The 18,483-nt window shown below is 37.8% G+C and overlaps 1 protein-coding gene across 1 annotated transcript in view; it reads right to left on the reverse strand.

The window, feature by feature from the left end:
- SCAMP1 (secretory carrier membrane protein 1) overlaps positions 1-18,483 on the reverse strand; it is a 116,229-nt gene continuing 97,746 nt past the window's right edge. The window contains exons 8-9 of the mRNA XM_008067631.2: positions 16,864-16,981; positions 1-2,741 (exon numbers count right to left, since the gene is read on the reverse strand). Of these exons, the coding sequence (XP_008065822.1) occupies positions 2,577-2,741; positions 16,864-16,981 (283 nt within the window). The 3' untranslated portion in view covers positions 1-2,576. The remainder of the gene's footprint in view (positions 2,742-16,863; positions 16,982-18,483) is intronic.

The raw sequence follows: 18,483 nt of genomic DNA on the forward strand, positions 1-18,483 counted from the left end.
TCCAGTAAACAGCATTTTATTTTATGACACTCTGTGTTAATACAATAAATATACAAAACTTCCAGCCCACTGAAAACATGCAACATTAGGGGGCAGATGGAGGGCATTTATATAGAACCATGACAGTCACCATGATGGCAGCGCAATATTACTGACAAAATATACAAACATCCCTAGATAAATAATCCACCTACCAAATTACAAATCACTGAGCAATGATTTTCCAGTGTCCAAACTTTAGTTTGAAATGAAATAGCTACAATTTAACATTGCAAACTGAAAAGTGACACAGATGACAACTATGTGAGGACCATTTCATGGCTGTGATTTCATGATTGTGATTTTAGTATTAAATATAAAAGACTAACAAATGCCAATCTTTTGCTGAGTGAAAATGTAACTATTTACTGATTATTGTTAAAAGAATAGTGACTATAAGAATTTAAAGCTCCCTTCATACCTGATCAAACTGTAAGCATTTCCATTTTCATGTACATTTATGTTTTTAGAAAACATAATTTTCTCAAACTTGTATTAACCTAAATAAATGAATTTTAAAATATTTCCCATTCACACAAAAAAGATACTGTGGGTTGTACTTGTTCTATCAAATTCTTTCTTCTTCTCTCAAAAAGTATTTCAGTATTTTTTAAGTCTCTAATATAGCTTTTGTTTGGAGTTTAAAGAAAAACAAAAACGGACTTGGGATAAAAGTTAATGGTGACTATAAGTGCTCTTATATTTTGTGGTTAATGTTTTGAATGTGTGTAAAACTCACACTCAATAAACCACACTGACTAAAAAGATGCTCAGTGAGACTCCAGGTCCTGAAAAACTTCAGCTGGCTTGGTTGAGAATACAGGTAGAGTTTATCACTGATCAGAAGTATTGACGAAAACAGCATTAAATGCAAACTTTGAAGAACAAAAGAAATACTTCCAAGTATATTTAACTTCAATAAAGTCCCAAATAAATTAAATGTAAATAAACACCATCTGGATGGATCCGTGGCAAAGCCTCTTCATAAATAGTGAGAAATTGGCACCCACCCTCAGTATGAAACTTCTTAACTCCAGATTTGGGGAGAATGAAAGTGATTTAACCATTTCTGCCCAACGATTTTTTTTTTTAAAAGAAATGAAAGACTCAAAATCTCAAATAATATAATCCTTTCTTAAAATCAAGTTGAATGATCATACCTATCATTCTACAATCTTAAATTAGCTAAAGACTTTCAAAACACAGTAGCATGAATTACAAATGTCATTTAATCAGCACTAAAATTGATTCAAAGTTTGAACCCAAGTAGACTATATGAATGAAGTTCTGTGCTGCACAGTAACTATTTTAATGCTATTATCTTCATAATTAATGTGTTTGTATTTGTATTTTCTCTCTTGGTGCAAATTAAAGGTTTTAGTTTTTCTACTGCTAAAAATCTTAGATGTATTCAGTCTGTCTCAAAAAGTGAAAGACAGGTGCATTAGAGGTTCAAGTATATGAAAAGTGCCAAGATCTTTTTATTTTTAATGCCACTACAGATGAGAGCTAAAAGAAAAATCCCTTAAATACTGTACTTTCTTTTTAGACAAGAGTTAGGCTAGACTTTAATACCTGTTAAAAATTACACACACATATTCCCAAAAAGAGCTGCCAAACACAATCTCAGTTCAATTAAAAAGAGTAACCATAAGAATATACCAAAATTTCCATACAGTAAAATTTTACTATATGAATACTGAAAATAAAAAAATAAATAAAAGGAATTATTACCACTACATTCTATTGCATTGATTAATTACCTCCTCTTTTGGATAATGTACTGCATATTATATTAAATTATCGTATTGTAACTCAAAAAATGTTTATTTAAAAGAAACTATTACAGAAAATCACTTTTATGATTCCATTAACCCCTGTATCCTACAAACATATGCAGTACAGAACCCAAAATACGAATTATTTTAATTTAAGAAAGGTGGTACCCATGCAAAATCAGAGATTGTTATCAAATTATCAACTACTCTAAAAAAAGAAAATAAGATAAAATTTACATTATCTACTACAAAATGCACACAGGCTTTTCACTGGTGACTGAAACTGCTAAAAAGCAAGCCAATTTAAAAATCCTTAAGTCTCTGCTGGCCTATTTCTTTCAATATAAATAGGGGAAAGGAATGAAACATAGCTGTACTGTTTCAATGTGCAATTCTTATTTCTAAAGATTCTTGAAAGAACTACTGCAGTTAGTATTAAATGCATTATTAATCATAAGTACCATATTAATTTCAGTGTGTCACCACTGAAATAAGTTGCTGAACATCATCCCCCAAAAAATATGGAGAGTATTTAATTAGCATGTAATATTTTTTCTGCTAGGGGCACTGAAATATTAAGAAACAATTAGGTAAAGTAAATAAGACAAGGAAGTTTTTCTGGTTTTAGCTCATGCACAAGTGAACAGGAAATATCCATGCTGTGTGTACTGTGTATTTTGAACATAAAAATATTTGTAGAATACAGTAACTGGAGAAAAAAGTACAGTCAAAAGGTAACAGGTATTGTTTGAAGATTCTCTAAATTTGATTACCCTTGAAAGCATTCTGAGCTGCACTAGTTGCTGCAGTCGAAGCTGCGTTTGCAGCTGCGGTCTGGACAGTTTTGTTGGACATCACACCTGTTGCAAATTCTTGTTGGGCCTTTTCAAAACTAGCACCTGTTGTGCGATATAGTCCATGTACCTACGGAAGCACAAAAAGTGGGAGAAGTAAGTAGCAATTACACATTCATCTCCAGCAACTCTTCAATTAATCTCAACACTGCACAGACATAAAAGGACTAGACTTAGTCACTGCTAAGATCTAGAACATGAGTCACCATATTGGCACACAATATTGTATTCAAAAATTTTCTTAATATCTTTTAAGAATATCAAAGATTGTCTTAAAAGATTTTTCTTTTTTTCCCCAAGCAGAAGAGATAATTATGCTAATTCAAACCAAAAATAATTTAAAGAACAAATTTTTAACCAACTGCAAAAAGGTGTATTTTCCTCTGCATCCAATTCATCAGGTAAGATATCACAGCATCACAGTAGAATGGTTTAAACATAATAACAAGAGACAATCTGGCTTTAATACATTAATTTACTAGCCCAAACAATTCAAAGAGAACAATATTTTATCTATTTCCATTTTGGCTATACCTACACCACTGACTCTATTATAATTAAATGATATCATGTTATCATTTAATGTACCAAGCACTACTTATATCTTTCAACATACTGCTGCTATCCACTCTGGATACAATTTAGCTTTTTGTGTAAGTCCAATCCTATAGAATGTACAAAGAGATGCTTCTAGGAACTCTCTCCAGATGGACTCATCAGGAAATCTTGAGGTTTAATTTCAGGAACAGAATTCAAAATTTTTCTATCAGCATATTTTAATAATTAAACAATGAGCCCATAACTAACAGCAGGTACCTGATTTAACACAAATTTGGAAACGGAAGTAATAAAATAAATTAGAACAAGCTTTTATCTATTATGTGCCCATGAACTTGGTGGGAGAGTAGGGAGATAGGTGACAGGGAGTCACTGTGAGGGATCCAACTTAGAGACTTGATTGAAATGTAACCAAGGCAGGATTTGGAAGGGGGGCAGTGCATCCGAGTCGATCTTTTCCCAAACCTGAATAAGAACTAGTAACTGTAGAGTGAGAAAAAGCTGAACAAGTCAAGACTGGACTCTGGGAAGTGGTTTCAAGAAGACAGAGCATAGAGAGGCTACGCTGGTTTAGGGGGAAGGAAGATAATGAGTTCTAAATATTATTCATCCACTCTACAAATGTCTACTGAATATCTCCCACAGCAGGCAGGTGAAGATTTAGTTTGAAGTTCAGGAGAGGAAGGGGCTAAAGACATAGACTCGAAAACCACTGGAATATGTTACGGACTGAATGTCTGTGCTCCCACCCCAAGAAAATCTTATGTTAAAATGCTAACCCCCAAAGTGATGGTATTAGAAGTATGTGTGTAGGGGGGGTCTTTGAGAGGTGATTAAGTCATGAAGGTAAAGCTCTTATGAGACCCCAGGGCCTAGCACAGTGGCACATGCCTATAGTTTCAACTATTTGGGAGGTTGAGGCAGGGAGATCTCTTAAGGCCAGGAGTGTGAAGCCGCAGTGGACTATGATCACACTAATGAATAGTCACTGCACTCCAGCCTGGATAATACAGTCACTAAAAATAAAAAGAGACACTAGAGAACTTTCTCATCCCTTTCGCAACATGAGGATACAGCAGCGGTCGATGAACCAAGAAACTGGCCCCCACCAGACACCAAATTTGTCAATGCCTTATCTTGGACTTCCCAGCTTCCAGAACTGTGAGAAATAAATATTTGTTGTTTAGGCCACCAAATCCACAGTATTTCTGTTATAGCAGCCCAAAGGGATTAAGACAACATATAAATGAAAAGTAGCTGAAACCCTGGCATACATGAAATTGTATACGCAGAACACATAGAAACATAGAGAAGAAAGTCAAGTACAGAAATCTACTGAGGCACCAATATTTAAGAGGCACCCACAACAAGAAGGAGAAGAATGGTAGTAACCAGGGGCTTCTCACTGATGCCAAGAGATAAAATCATGCGAAGGTATGGAAAGCTGTTAGGACACAAACTAAAAATAACCCAGATAGCCTAGAGTGCTAATACAGTGGTAGAAAGCAATGGCCACCCTAAAGTGGATCACAGTGGAAAATGGTAACGAAGAAAAAGAGGACATTGACAAGTGCATCTACTGGTTAACCATAAGCTTCTTTCCCTCTACTACCTTAGCACTATTATAAGTCTGGAAGTAACTATTTTTATCCTCTTTTCAAATCAAGTTTTCAATGGAAAATTAAAGATACAAATAAATTACCACTCACAGTGAGCTTAAAATGACTGGATTCTAGGCGAGGAAGGGTATTACAGAAATCCAATAAACCTTTTTTCACTTACTAGACCCAGTCACAGTGCAAGGCAAGACAAGTTCCTTTGTCCATCTCTTCCCCTCTTCTCCCAAGTTTGGGGGCACGTAATAAATAAATGTCAGTTCCATTATTTCCTTTTTCAAACTTGGATTTTTTTTTTTAAGTTGGAGTCTCACTCTGTTGCCTAGACTGGAGTGCAGAGGCACGCTCCCGGCCACCACAGCCTCAACCTGCTGGGCTCTGGTGATCCATCTGTCTCTGCCTTCCAAGCAGCCGGAACTACAGGCATGCACTATATCACCCCTGGCTAATTTTTGATTTATTGTAGAGACAAGGTCTCGCCAAGTTGCCCAGGTGGGTCTCGAATCCGCGAGCTCAGGCAATCCACTCGCCTCGGCCTCCCACAGTGCTGGGATTACAGGCTGAGCTCCAAACTTGGATTAAATTGAGTGATTGATGCTGTGTGTTCACAGGCTTCATAGTTTACTTAAAATGTACCCAGTCCCACAAAGCAGAGGTAAAATAAGGGTAGGAACAGCACCATCTCAACAGTTCATCTCTCCATGAACCCACAGAGCCACCTAGAGGGAAAAGACCACATGTGTACTCAGGGCACAATGATCAAATACTGCATTAAATCCACTATTTCCAAGTGAAAAGGACAGGTTCTTGACTTCAGGGTCCCGTGAGAGATAGGCGATCATGAGGATTACCATTTCAAGAAGCTGATCACTTCCCTCCTACAGTTAAGATGAACACCTAGTGATAATTCATACTACTTATGAAATTGGGACAAGGTTTTCACATCAAGTACTACCATTTAAAAAAAATTTAACAACTTAAATACTTGCTGTCTCATAAGCAGTCTATTTAAGATAATTGCATTATTCCTAAAATAATATTTGGCCCTAGGAATATTACAGAAACAGCACTAGATATAGTATTACTTTCTAGCTGACCAGTCACCACTCAGAACCTTAAATTTACCTTGCATAAAATCTGAATATTTGTTACCCTATCTGCTTCTCAGAGTTTTCCTACGAATCTAATCAGAATGCATGTAAATGGGTTACACTGATATAAATTAAAATTAATTGTTAAGTATCTGCAGAATACTTAATTAATTTTAAGTCACAGCCAAAATGCAGATACAACTCCAGAAGAGAATCCTGCTTCCTAATATCTTCAGAAATACTACATGTTGTGGTGATATATGACACAGAACTGTATACCTTGGAAACTAAAGAACCATAGCATTTTATTTAAAATAATCCAAATGTATGTTTCCACTAAAGCATACAGAATACCATATCTCAGGCCAGAAGTAGTAGTGTATGCCTATAATCCCAGCACTTTGAGAGGCTGAGACGGGAGGGCTACTTGAGCCCAGGGGTTAGAGACCAGTGTGTGCAACACAGAGAGACTTTGTTTCTGCAAAAAAATTTTTTTAAATAGCCAAATGTGGTGGCGTGTGCTTGTACTCCCAGCTACTCGGGAGGCTGAGGCAAAAGGATCAGCTGAGTTCAGGAGGTAGAGGCTTCAGTGAGCCATGATTGTGCCACTGTACTCCAGCCTGGACAACAGAGTGACACCCTGACTCAAAAATAAAAAAATAAATAGAATATCATCTCACGAAATCATGCCTTTATCAATACAAGATTTCTGTCATACCACTTATTTTTTGAGTCAGAGTCTCACTCTGTTACCCAGGCTGGAGGGCACAGGCACATTCCCGGCCACCACAGTGTTGACCTGCTGGGCTCAAGCAATCCTTCCACCTCAGCAAGTAGCTAGAACTACAGGCACGTACCACCATGCCTGATTAATTTTTTGACTTATTGCAGAGATGAGATCTAGCCAAATTGCCTGGGCTGGTCTCAAACCTATGGGTTCAGGCAATCCTCTCACCTCAGCTTCCCAAAGAGTGGGGATTATAGGCGTGAGTCACTGCGCCCAGCCCCAAAATTATTTTAAACTTTTATAAAAGCTGGAAAAATAAGCCGGGTTCGATGGCTCAGCCTGTAACCCCGCGCTTTGTAAGGCTGAGGTGAGTGGATTGCCTGAGCCTGCAGGTTTGAGACCCGCCTGGGCAACTTGGCAAGACCTCATCTCTATAATAAATCAAAAAATTAGCCAGGTGTGGGAGCACGCACCTGTAGTTCCAGCTACTTGGAAGGCTGAGGCGGAAGGATCGCCGGAGCCCAGCAGGTCGAGGCTGTGTGCACTACAGTCTGGGTGACAGAGTGAGACTCCAATGCCAAAAAAAAAAAAAGCAAAAAAAAAACTGGAAAAATAAAAACAAATTTGTTTTTAAAAAATATTTTTCATATTGTTTTGAGTTTAAAACTCAAGGACCTCTAAGCCTACTTTTTCCCATTAGACATTTCCTAGAAATCCTCTCTGAACCCTTCTGGCCATAATCTGGGTCAGACATTCCTCCATAATCCCAGGTTCATCCTGTTGAAATTTCATACATCCTTCAAAGATTATCCCCAATACTGCTCTGTCCCCTTTTCTATGCCTGAACTAGCTCTCTCTGTTGTGAACACCTCTAAAACTTGCAACATCTTTTGGGGCATGTATATTGTGCTTCTCTTTTGCAGGGTTTATGTCCATGTCTTGGCAAGAGCTAATTCTACTCATTACTATACCCCCTAAAAGACACAAGCTAAGTAACTTGCTTGGAAGCCACTGAATAATTAATTATTTGCCTATCTGCCAGGGATAAAATGGCCCCAAACTGTTCTCACTAATAATAAGAAAAGTGGCCAAATATGTATAATATGGCTCTAGCAGACTATACCTGTGTTACAAAGTAAACTGCCATAGTAGTTAAATGTTTTAAAAGAAGACATACTACTTCACACCTACTAGGATGGCTGTAATGAGAAAACAGAAAATAATAAGTATTGGCAAGAATGTAGAGAAACTGCTGGTAAGGATCTAAATGATACAGCCCCTGCAGAGAAGAGTTTAGAGGTTCCTATATAGCTAAACACAGAATAAGACCACACAGCAATGCCACACTAGGGAATATACACAAAAGAAGTGAAAACAAAGACCCAAACAGATATTTGTTATAGTTCACAGCAGCATTATTTACAATAGACAAAAGGTGGAGAAATTGAAAGTGTCCATCAGCAAATAAGCACAATGCAGTAGGATACATATAATGGAGTATATGTATAGAAAGAATGAAGTTCTGCTACTTGCTACAACATGGATGAACTTTGAAAACATGATGCTAAGGGAAATAAGTCAGGTGCAAAAGGAAAATATTGTGTGATTCCATTTACATAAAATAATCTAGGACAGGCAATTCGTAAAGTCAGAAAGTAGATTAGAGGTTGCCAGGGCCTGGAAGTAGAAAGGAATAGAATTAATGCTTGGTGATTACAGAGTTTCTGTTTGTGGTAATGAAAAAGTTTTGGAAATAGGTAGTGGTGACAGTTGTACAACACTGAGAATATCATTACCGTCACTGAATTATTAAAATGGCAAAGTTTATGTTACACGTATTTTGCCACAATTTAAAAAAATGTAATATGCCAAAACCACTGAATTGTATACTTTAAATGGGTGAACTGCATGATATATAAATTATATTTCTTTTCTTTTCTTTTTTTTTGAATTGGAGTTTCACTCTGTCGCCCAGACTGGAGTGCAGTGGCCGCTTCTGGCCACCGCAGCCTCGACCTGCTGGGCTCCAGCCATCTTTCCGCCTCAGCCTTCCAAGTAGCTGGAACTACAGGCGCTTTACTACGTCTGGCTAATTTTTTGATTTATTGCAGAGATGAGGTCTCGCCAAGTTGCCCAGGCGGGTCTCAAACCCGCGGGCTCAGGCAATCCACTTACCTCAGCCTCCCAAAGCGCAGGATTACAGGCTGAGCCACCGAGCCCGGCTATAAATTATATTTCAATAAAGATGCTAAAATATTCACATAAAAATGATTTAGATGAAAGTATCATATGCAAAGCATTACAACTATTCGCTGACCTACCAAATTTGAAGATGCCTAAGTAAAGATATTAATAATTTAGTTATATCAACCTTGGCCTGGGAGCTACTAAATAGCTCGTCTAGTACTTATTGAAAAAGATGACAAAATAAAAATTGAAGATAATTTTTTTTTTTAGTGAATATACTAGGGGTATCAAGTGAGGACAGGATTATAAACAACATGCTCAGGTGTGCCAATTTATTTTAGGAATTCAAAAGGATTACTCAACCTACTCTGTATCCCTGGGATGAAGAGAACAAGTAACTGGATGGACATTTTAACAGGCCATGTGAATCACCTGGAATTAATTCTTAATTAGGAAAGACTATAGTGCTGGATGATTGTGAGTGAAAGCAAAAGCAGCAGCATACTTACTTGTGACTATAGAAAAACAGTACAGTAGAATTATCAGCTTTCTGCCCTAGAGCCTAAATAAAGTTAAAAAGCGGGCAATGGCAATGCTTTCAAAGAAAGCACTGATGACTCTTGAACATGGGCTTGAATGGTGCGGGTCCACTGCTGTGCAGACTTTTTTCAACCAAACTCAGAAAATACCGTATTTATAGCATTCAAAACCCGATTATATGAGGGCTTTCTGAATATGCCAGTTCCGCAGGGCTGACTGCAGGCCTTGAATATGTGTGGATTTTAGTTTACGGGGGTTGGAGGGTGTGTGTGTGTGTGTGTGTGTGTGTGTGTGTGTGTGTGTGTGTGTGTGTGTGTCCTGAAACTAATCCTTTGCATATACTATGGGGAGACTTTTTAATACAAGAAGACTACCGGTTTATATATAAAAAATGTCTTCACAAAGCATTTACTGTAAAACACCAATATCACTAGTGAGACTTCATCATCATTATTCTGGATCATATACCCAATTCTGTACTCCCACAAAAATTAAAAGAGTATCTGCAGACTAGATAATATAGTAAATAAAATAAAGCACTTTAGAAAATTTGTTTTTCAAAGAAGTGAAATAACTTTTCTAAAATTCTTTTGAGACCAGGAATGGTAATAATTGTGCCTATAATCCCCACACTTTGGGAAACCAAAGCAGGAGTATTGCTTGAGGCCAAGAATTCAAGACCAGTCTGGGAAACATAGTGAGACCTTATCTCTGCAAAAAATAGTAAAATTAGCCAGGCGTGGTGGGGTGCACCTATAGCCTGAGTTACTTGGGAGGCTGAGGCAGGAAGATCACTTGAGGCCAGGAGTTCAAGGCTGCAGTGAGTTATGATTTTACCATTGCACTTCAGCCTGGGCAACAAAGCAAGACTGTCAATTAATTAATTAAATTGTTTGGAAAGGCAAAAACTTCACTAGTAAAAGTTAATGTGTCAAGTTAAATGATGAGAAGCCAAAAAAATTTTTTTAAACTGTTAATGTAGATATGAAAGTCATGCATAATTTTTCAAATTTCATGGAAAAGATAATCATTCAAAACTAGGTTCCAAAAGTAATACAAATTATGTATTATAAAGTACGTACTTCCATATTTAGTTAATTCTAGCTCTGATACCAATTAAAAGAAGGAAAAAGTTTTGGAATTCTCTGATCCATAGCCTCCTGTGACTTATTCATTTACTATTATTCAATCCATTTATATCTCCCCCTTAGCCTAAAATCATTTTTTAATTTTTGCTAATAGTTTACTATAGAAAGAGGACCTTTTACAAAATACCATTTAAAATTACCTGAGGAAAAACAAGAAATCTTTTGCAAAATATAAGGAACTATATTCCCTTGTCTATGAAGATGTACAAGACATACATTCTTTCAACGTTTGAAAGTTGGGTTACAAAACACTGTGGGGGAAACTGGGTGTGCTACACACCAATGATTATTTTAATTATGCAAGATTTCAGAATGCCAACAAAATTCCCAAAACTGTATTCATTTCAATTAGAATAAATGTATACTACAGAACACATTTAACTGGGTCTGGAGAGACTAGCCTAATAAAATCCAACAATTCTAGAGCCAACCAAGTATGCATAGATTACTTTTAGAGGGCATTAACTGTTCATGAAGAGTCTGACCTCTAGTGGTTACAAACTATGGCTACATAGCCCCCAAAGGATTTTTTTTTTTTGTTATTAAACAGCCAGTTTTGATTAAGGGTGAAAAAGAAAAAGGAAAAATAAGGTTTTTAAAATTGGATCTCAATTTCTATCATAACAAAATAAATCTCTGCCATTAAAATACGAAAGCAGACTGAAATTATATTTTATACCCTCCATAATCCCTACTTACTGTATGTACTTCATAACATTATGCTGCAAGTCATTTAATCTAAACCTTTTATGTCACAGATAAATAGTCTAAGACCCAGAGAAGTTTAGGGACTTATACAGCACCAACCGACAGTAGACACATACAAAGAGAGGTAACTGGTAATTTCCCTATGAGGTTAAAAAAAAACAACAACTAACAAAATATCAGAGTATGCTGCATAATTCCCATGTCAATACTTTTGTGTTATTTGGGAAACAGTCGTGTTTTTGGTTTTGTTTTGTTTTATTTTTTAATTCAATGACTGGGATATGAGCACAGCTCTGTCACTTTTCCTTAAACCCTGAAAAATCTGTGTACTTAGAGACTGGAAGAGGGAGAAAAACAAAAAAACTGCAGATCAAAGAACTCAGCACTGCAAGTAGCAGCCCCTCACATGGTAGCTGTAGAGCAAATCCCTTCTGGACACTTGTCTGCTGATCAGCTGTGCCATGCACCCCCACCACTGCTGGTTAAATTCTCCTCCACTGTACCCTAGGCCCTCTTTCCACTCCGTACATGTTCCAGGTTCACAAGAAGTCCATACCTCCCAGTTTAGAGATCCAGCCTAAAGCTCTTTCCTTGCAACTAACTCAGATATCCAAAAGCCTACTGAGTACTTATACTTTAATGCCCCATCAGCTAACTGAAACTCCCCCACATTCAAAGCAGAAAACATCTTGATCCCCAAACCTTCTCTTGTACCCTCTCTTCCTGAAAGGCCCATCACCTAAACACCTAGGTGTTATCCTTGAGTCTTCCCTGTTGCCTACTTCCAGACCCAAGTTGAGTTCATCATTACCTGCTCATTTTCTCTTTACTATATTCACTTCACACTTCCTTGGTCCAGGAATGATGATGGCCACTTCCTTAGTTCAGGCCATCATCATTACTAACCAGCTTTCTAGCTTGTCTCTAGCCTTAGTTTTTTCAAGTACCACACCCTCAAATCCCAAATCTATTCCAGAATAATCCCTCTAAAGCTCACATCTGATCAATTCCATCACTCTTCCTTAAAACTCTTCTATGGCTCACCATCACATTGTGGAGAGGTTTCCTTAGTTTGCAAGACCCTGCACATATGTGTTCAATCTCTTCTTTCCCGTCCATCACCAACAGCCTACATTTCTCCCAACCCAGTTCATGTACCAAGTTTATCTCCCATCTCTTCTGGGCTACTTTTAATTCACTGAACCTGTGTTTTATTTCCTGAACTAAAAATGAATGTGGCATTCCCACTATCTGGTACCTACTATCCTCTTACCTCTTCTCTGCCCCTTATTCCTTTACACAATGATGAGTAGTCACCATGACATCTCAGTTGAAGCGATACTTATAAGGCTTCACTGTGTTAAAAAGACCTCCATAACTTAGTTAGGTGTTCCTCTGCTCTCTATATCCTGCTTAGTTTTACAAAAGCTATCACATCCATGGACTGTAGTACCCACTAATTTGTCTCTCTTGCACAGCAATATGTGAGCTCTTGAGCTCATGGATGGCCCAGTGCCAGGCACATGATACATGCTTAACAACAGTTGCTTAACAAGAGAATGAAACCTGCAACACACCTAAAAAACGTCTACTACACTCTATATTTTCTACCCTTCTAGTTTTAAAAAACACCCTCAGTGAAACATTTGGAATAATAAAGGAATTCTCCAAAGAATGGTGCTGAATGGTCAGTGTTAGGCCACAGCCCTCAGCTACTCCACTGAACCCTAACCTAGGTGTTGCTGGGAAGGTAGTCTGTAGATGGAACTGGCACCTACTACCAGTTGACTTTTAAGTAAAGAATACTCTGGATGATCTGGTTATGCCTCACCCAATCAGTTAACAGGTCTTAAGAATAGACCTGGAGTTCCTCTGAGGAAGGAGAAATCCCGGTTGTGGACTAGAGCTTCAGGTTCTGCCTGAGAGTTCTAGCCTACCCTTCCCAACAGCCTGCCCGGCGGATTTTCAGGCTCATCTAGTCAGCCCTCACAATCAAGTTGGCCAATTCACTGTAATAAACCTCTTCATTCTGTTATGTTGCTCTGAGGGAACACTGATTGATAAAGCATCTACTAAACAAAAGTAGACACTAAGCCAGACCCTGAATATAGCCCGCGGGTTCGAGACCCGCCTGGGCAGCGAGACCTCATCTCTACAATATATCAAAAAATCAGCCGGGCATGGTATCGCATGCCTGTAATTCCGGCTACTCAGAAGGCTGAGGCGGAAGGATCGCCGGAGCCCAGCAGGTGGAGGCTACGGGTGGCCGGGAGCGGCCACTGCACTCCAGTCTGGGCGACAGAGTGAGACTCCAACTCAAAAAAAAAAAAAATGATAAAAGAGTTAAGAAGATCAGAAAGGAAAACAATTTTTTTAAATGAGGAGGCCCCTGGGCTATGTAATTTACATTCACTGATTCATTAATTCTCACTCCAATCCTATGAAAGTAGTTATTATTCCCATTCTTTCTCTTATTCAACAAGTATCTGAGTGCCTATCACACACCAAACACGGCCTGTTGCTGTTCCAGCTGTGAGGAATACAACCTGAAAGCATACAGACCAGGCCTCCGCAAGCATGCAGTGTGGAGGACGGGAGGAAGTCATACCTGACTGACTGCAGAAGCCTGTCCCAAGCCTCACAGAGTATGGGAAGGTGCCAGAGTTTCAGCCTGAGTGGTGTGGGTCCAAAGCAAAGCGTTTGCTCTTCTCCTCTAACTCCAATGCTAAAAGGCTTGTTCAGCCTGGAGGAACTTAACAAACCAGGTACCAGAACATGTGGACTCCAAGGCATATAAACTGGCTTATGTCCACACCTCACTGTGGGCAATACAATAAGCTTCTCAGAAAAACAGAATGACATAATAACTAAGACATGGGACAATGAGAAAGTCTGTGGAAGAGGCAGCAAGCTGAGCTGGGACTTGAAAGAACATTAGTAGGTCATCAACTGGCAGAGAAGATAAAACCATAGCATAAACACAATCTGGGACAAAAGAGTGTACATGACATATTTGAGGAAACTGAGTAGTACTGTTTAACTAGAGTAGAAAGTGTGGGTCCAGATGCTGTGAAATGTCACCACTAGCCCTTACCACTGCCATATAATCCCATTCCTCAGCCCAACTCCACATTAAAAACCTGCAGAGTGCTGATTTGTTGGAGTGATTTTTTAGATTAATAAAGTAAGTGTATATAAGATGAACTGGAAAAAAAGGGTGAGGGAGTGTGAGTGACCTGTTAAAAATAACCTTTGGGCTAGCTGAGATTGGAAATGAAACACAAAAGATGGAAAAGATACTAAGAAGGTATCTAATAAAGTGACTGGAAAAGTAATGGAAGCACAGACAGAAGCAGTCACAGCACTGACACGTTAAGTGGGATCACACAAAGCATTTGGTGCCATCTCATTCATTGTAGGTACTCAATAAATATGTCTTTTTAAAAAACAGCTTCGTTAGGATAAAATGTGTATACTATGCAGTTCACCCTTTAAAGTGTACAATTCAATTATTTTTAGTATATTCAGAGACTTGTGACTATAACATCTATACCACCTAATTTCAGAACACTTGCATTACCCCAAAAGAAGTCCATGACCACTAGCAGTCACTCCTCACCCCACCACCCGGCCACAGACAACCACCAATCTACTTTCTGTCTATAGAGTTGCCTGTTTTGGATATCTCATATAGATGGAATCATGAAATATATGAACTTAACAAACGTTTCTTGAATATGAATAGGAACGTCGAGTGCTGAGAAGAAAGGGAAGAGCTTAGGATGCACCATTGTGAGACGATGACAACCATCAACTAGCGATGCAAATGATCAGCTGAAGCTGCAACCAATGGCTTATACAAAGCATTAACTTCTCCAATTCAAAGACTATAGGTCACTCAGGTAGAGAAGAGAATGAACAAGGAAGGATAAAATTCCCAAATAAAATGACCGCACAGCACAAATTACACTTAAGACTGTTATTTTTTAAAATGCTACAGGATTTAGTAACCTTAGAAAGCTGAGTTTCAATGGTATGCATGTTTGATGCAGAAAAGAAGTTAAACTTTCTAAGAGAGAAAATAATTAGGAAACTATGGATAGGAAGAACACAGCCTAACCTTCACAGGGTCTTGAGAAGGAAAAAAGGCAAATATACAAGTTAAGTATTTCAAGAGTGCAGAATAATGTGAAACATAAGATACAATGATTTCAATATATCCTTTGTACATATTCTCAAGTTACCACACAGCAAAAAAAAAGTCAAGAAAAATGTTAAGGACTTGTTTTCCTTAAAATGAGATCCACCAAAAAGTTTTCATCATTTTATTTTGCTTTTTATTTTTTGAGTTGGAGTCTCACTCTGTCGCCCAGACTGGAGTGCAGTGGCAGGCTCCCGGCCACCACAGCCTCGACCTGCTGGGCTCCGGCAATCCTTCCGCCTCAGTTTTCCAAGTAGCTGGAACTACAGGCACGCGCTACCATGCCTGGCTAATTTTTGATTTATTGAAGAGATGAGGCCTTGCCAAGTTGCCCAGGCAGGTCTCAGACCCACAGGCTCAGGCAATTCACTCACCTCGGCCTCCCAAAGCGCAGGATTACAGGCTGAGCCACCAAGCCCAGTCAGCTTTTATCATTTTAAAACATAAGTGCTACTCCTAGGGCCTAAATATCATGTTTGAACACATGCAAAATATCAAAAATATATAACCAAGACAATAAAATTTTAAATAAAAAAGTGAAAACATTGATTTTTCTCCCACTCTATGCAATGACTGCTTTTTAAGGTTGTGAAAACAGACAAGGGAATTCTACAGGAAGAAGTATAGCTAAGATAATTAAGCAGTTAACAAAAGCAAAATTCATGTCATAACCCAGCCTGAACCTGTCATCAGCTTACTCTATACTCTTAACATCTTTAAATATTAAATATGAATAAACTACACATACCACACAATAGTTTTATTTCTGTTTGTCTGGTTTTTTTACAGACTAAGTCTTGCTCTGCCACCTAGGGCTGAGTGCAGTGGCGCAATCATATCACACTACAGCCTCAACCTCCTGGGCTCAAGTGATTCTTCTGCCTCAGCCTCCCAAGTACATGGAACTACAGGTACACACCACCACACCCAGCTTGATTTTTAAATTTTTTGTAAAGACAAGGTCGCACATTGTTGCCCAGGTTGGTCTCTAATGCCTGAGCTCAAGCAATCTCCTGCCTCAGCCTCCCAAAGTACTGGAATTAGATCATGAGCCATCATGCCTGGTCTTCTTCTATTTATCAATTAGGCAAATATGCTTTATATTTTTTTTTAAAAAGGAGTATATTTAAAAATCCAAATTTTTTAAATGAAGTGGGTTATTTAATTAATGAAAGAAATCTTCGGCTAATAGAATTTTAAGGTTTCCTTTATGCAGGAAGTTTAAAAATATGGTGTAATTTTCTAAAATGTATCTATGTATAACTTTTCATTGTAAAATGTAATCCTCAAAGTGCAAACTTTCACAAGAACAATAAAATGGCTTGTGGTTACAGTGAATATTAACAGTAATATGGGATAATTAGAACTTTCCATCAGGTTCGTTATAAAAGTTTACAGACATAAAATTTCACTTACTTTTTTAAACATAACTAGTGAGATAACAGCCGATGCTGTGAAAAGTGCTGCTATGATAATCATCATGATTCCAACAGGAATATTTTTGTTGAGACCAGTAAGGGATGAAATCCAACCACTACAAGTAATAAAAGGTGTATTAGGCAAATAAATTAATGCACACTTTTAAAAAATAGCATAGCATCTAACATATTCAGCACTTATAAGCCAGGCACTATTCAACTTCTCTGCATGTATTAACACATTTAATTCTCACAGCCACCCAGTAAGACTGATGCTGTCATTAATCCATATTTTATAGATGAGGATCTGAGTCACAGAGGTATTGAGTAACTTTTCCAAGGTCATGCAGCTTATACATGACAGTCTAAATTCAAAAGCAACCCAAATTCCAGAGCTGCAAGTGTTTACCCCTAGACAGCTACATTTTTTTAAGCCTAAGAGTTCATTATTACATTTTTAAAATGTTCATTTTAAATTCTGCTAAATTACAGAAGAAAATATTTGCAAACCACATATCCAACACAGGATTAGCATCTAAAATACATAAAGAACTTTCAAAACTCACCACTACAAAAAAAAATCATTTAGAAAATGGGCAAAAACATGAAGGGACATTTCACAAAGAGGACATGAAGATGGCAAATAATCAAATGAAAAGATATTCAACCTCATTAGTCATTAGGGAATTGCAAATTAAAACTATATGAACTATCACCACACACCTATCAGGATGGCTAAAATAAAAAAACAATGATAACACCAAAGGCTGGTAAGGAAGTGGAGGCTGAATCAATCATAATTGTTGGTGGCAATATAAAATGGTACAGCTATTCTGGAAAACAGTTTGTCAGCTTCTTAAAACAACTAAATATGCAACTTCCATATAACCCAACAATTACAGTATTGGGCATTTATCCCAGAGACAAGAAGACTTCAGTCACACAAAAACCTGTTCACAAATGCTCACAGCAGCTGTATTCCTAGTAGCTCCAAACTGGAAACAACAGACATCCTTCAACTGGTAATAGTTAAAGAATCTGTGAAATATCCGTATTGTGGAGGAGTGCTAAGAATAAACCGAAGCGCAAATAAATAAAAAGGAATAAACTGAAGCACATAACAACCTGGACGAATCTCCAGAGAATAATGATGACAGAAAAAAGCTAAAGGCTGCATACTCCATGATTCCACTATAACCTTCTTGAAATGACAAAGTAACAGAAGGGAATAAATAACAGATGAGTGGTTGCCAGGGTAGAGAGTGAGTGGGAACAGGGAAGCTGTGAGTGTGATCTAGAAAAGCAACATGAGGAAACTCTGGTGATAAAATGTTCTATAACTTGACTGTCAATGTCAAGATCCTGGTTTTTACATTTTACTATAGTTTTGCAAGATTTTTGCCACTGGAAGAAACTGGATAAAAGGTACCCTGGATCTCTCTGCATTATTTCTTACAACTGTAGGTGAATCTACAATTACCTAAAAATAAAGCTAAACTTAAGAAAACATGAATTACATGAGGTCTGTCTTAAAACAGGTCATTCTGTGTGCAGCTTCATCAACAGACTCTTCTGTGCTATTTAGTCACAACACATGCTGTTATGCTCAACTTTAGCA

This window comes from Carlito syrichta, unplaced genomic scaffold (assembly GCF_000164805.1).
Source record: "Carlito syrichta isolate Samal-C Ts95f unplaced genomic scaffold, Tarsius_syrichta-2.0.1 Scaffold309724, whole genome shotgun sequence".
Taxonomy (NCBI): Eukaryota; Metazoa; Chordata; class Mammalia; order Primates; family Tarsiidae; genus Carlito; species Carlito syrichta.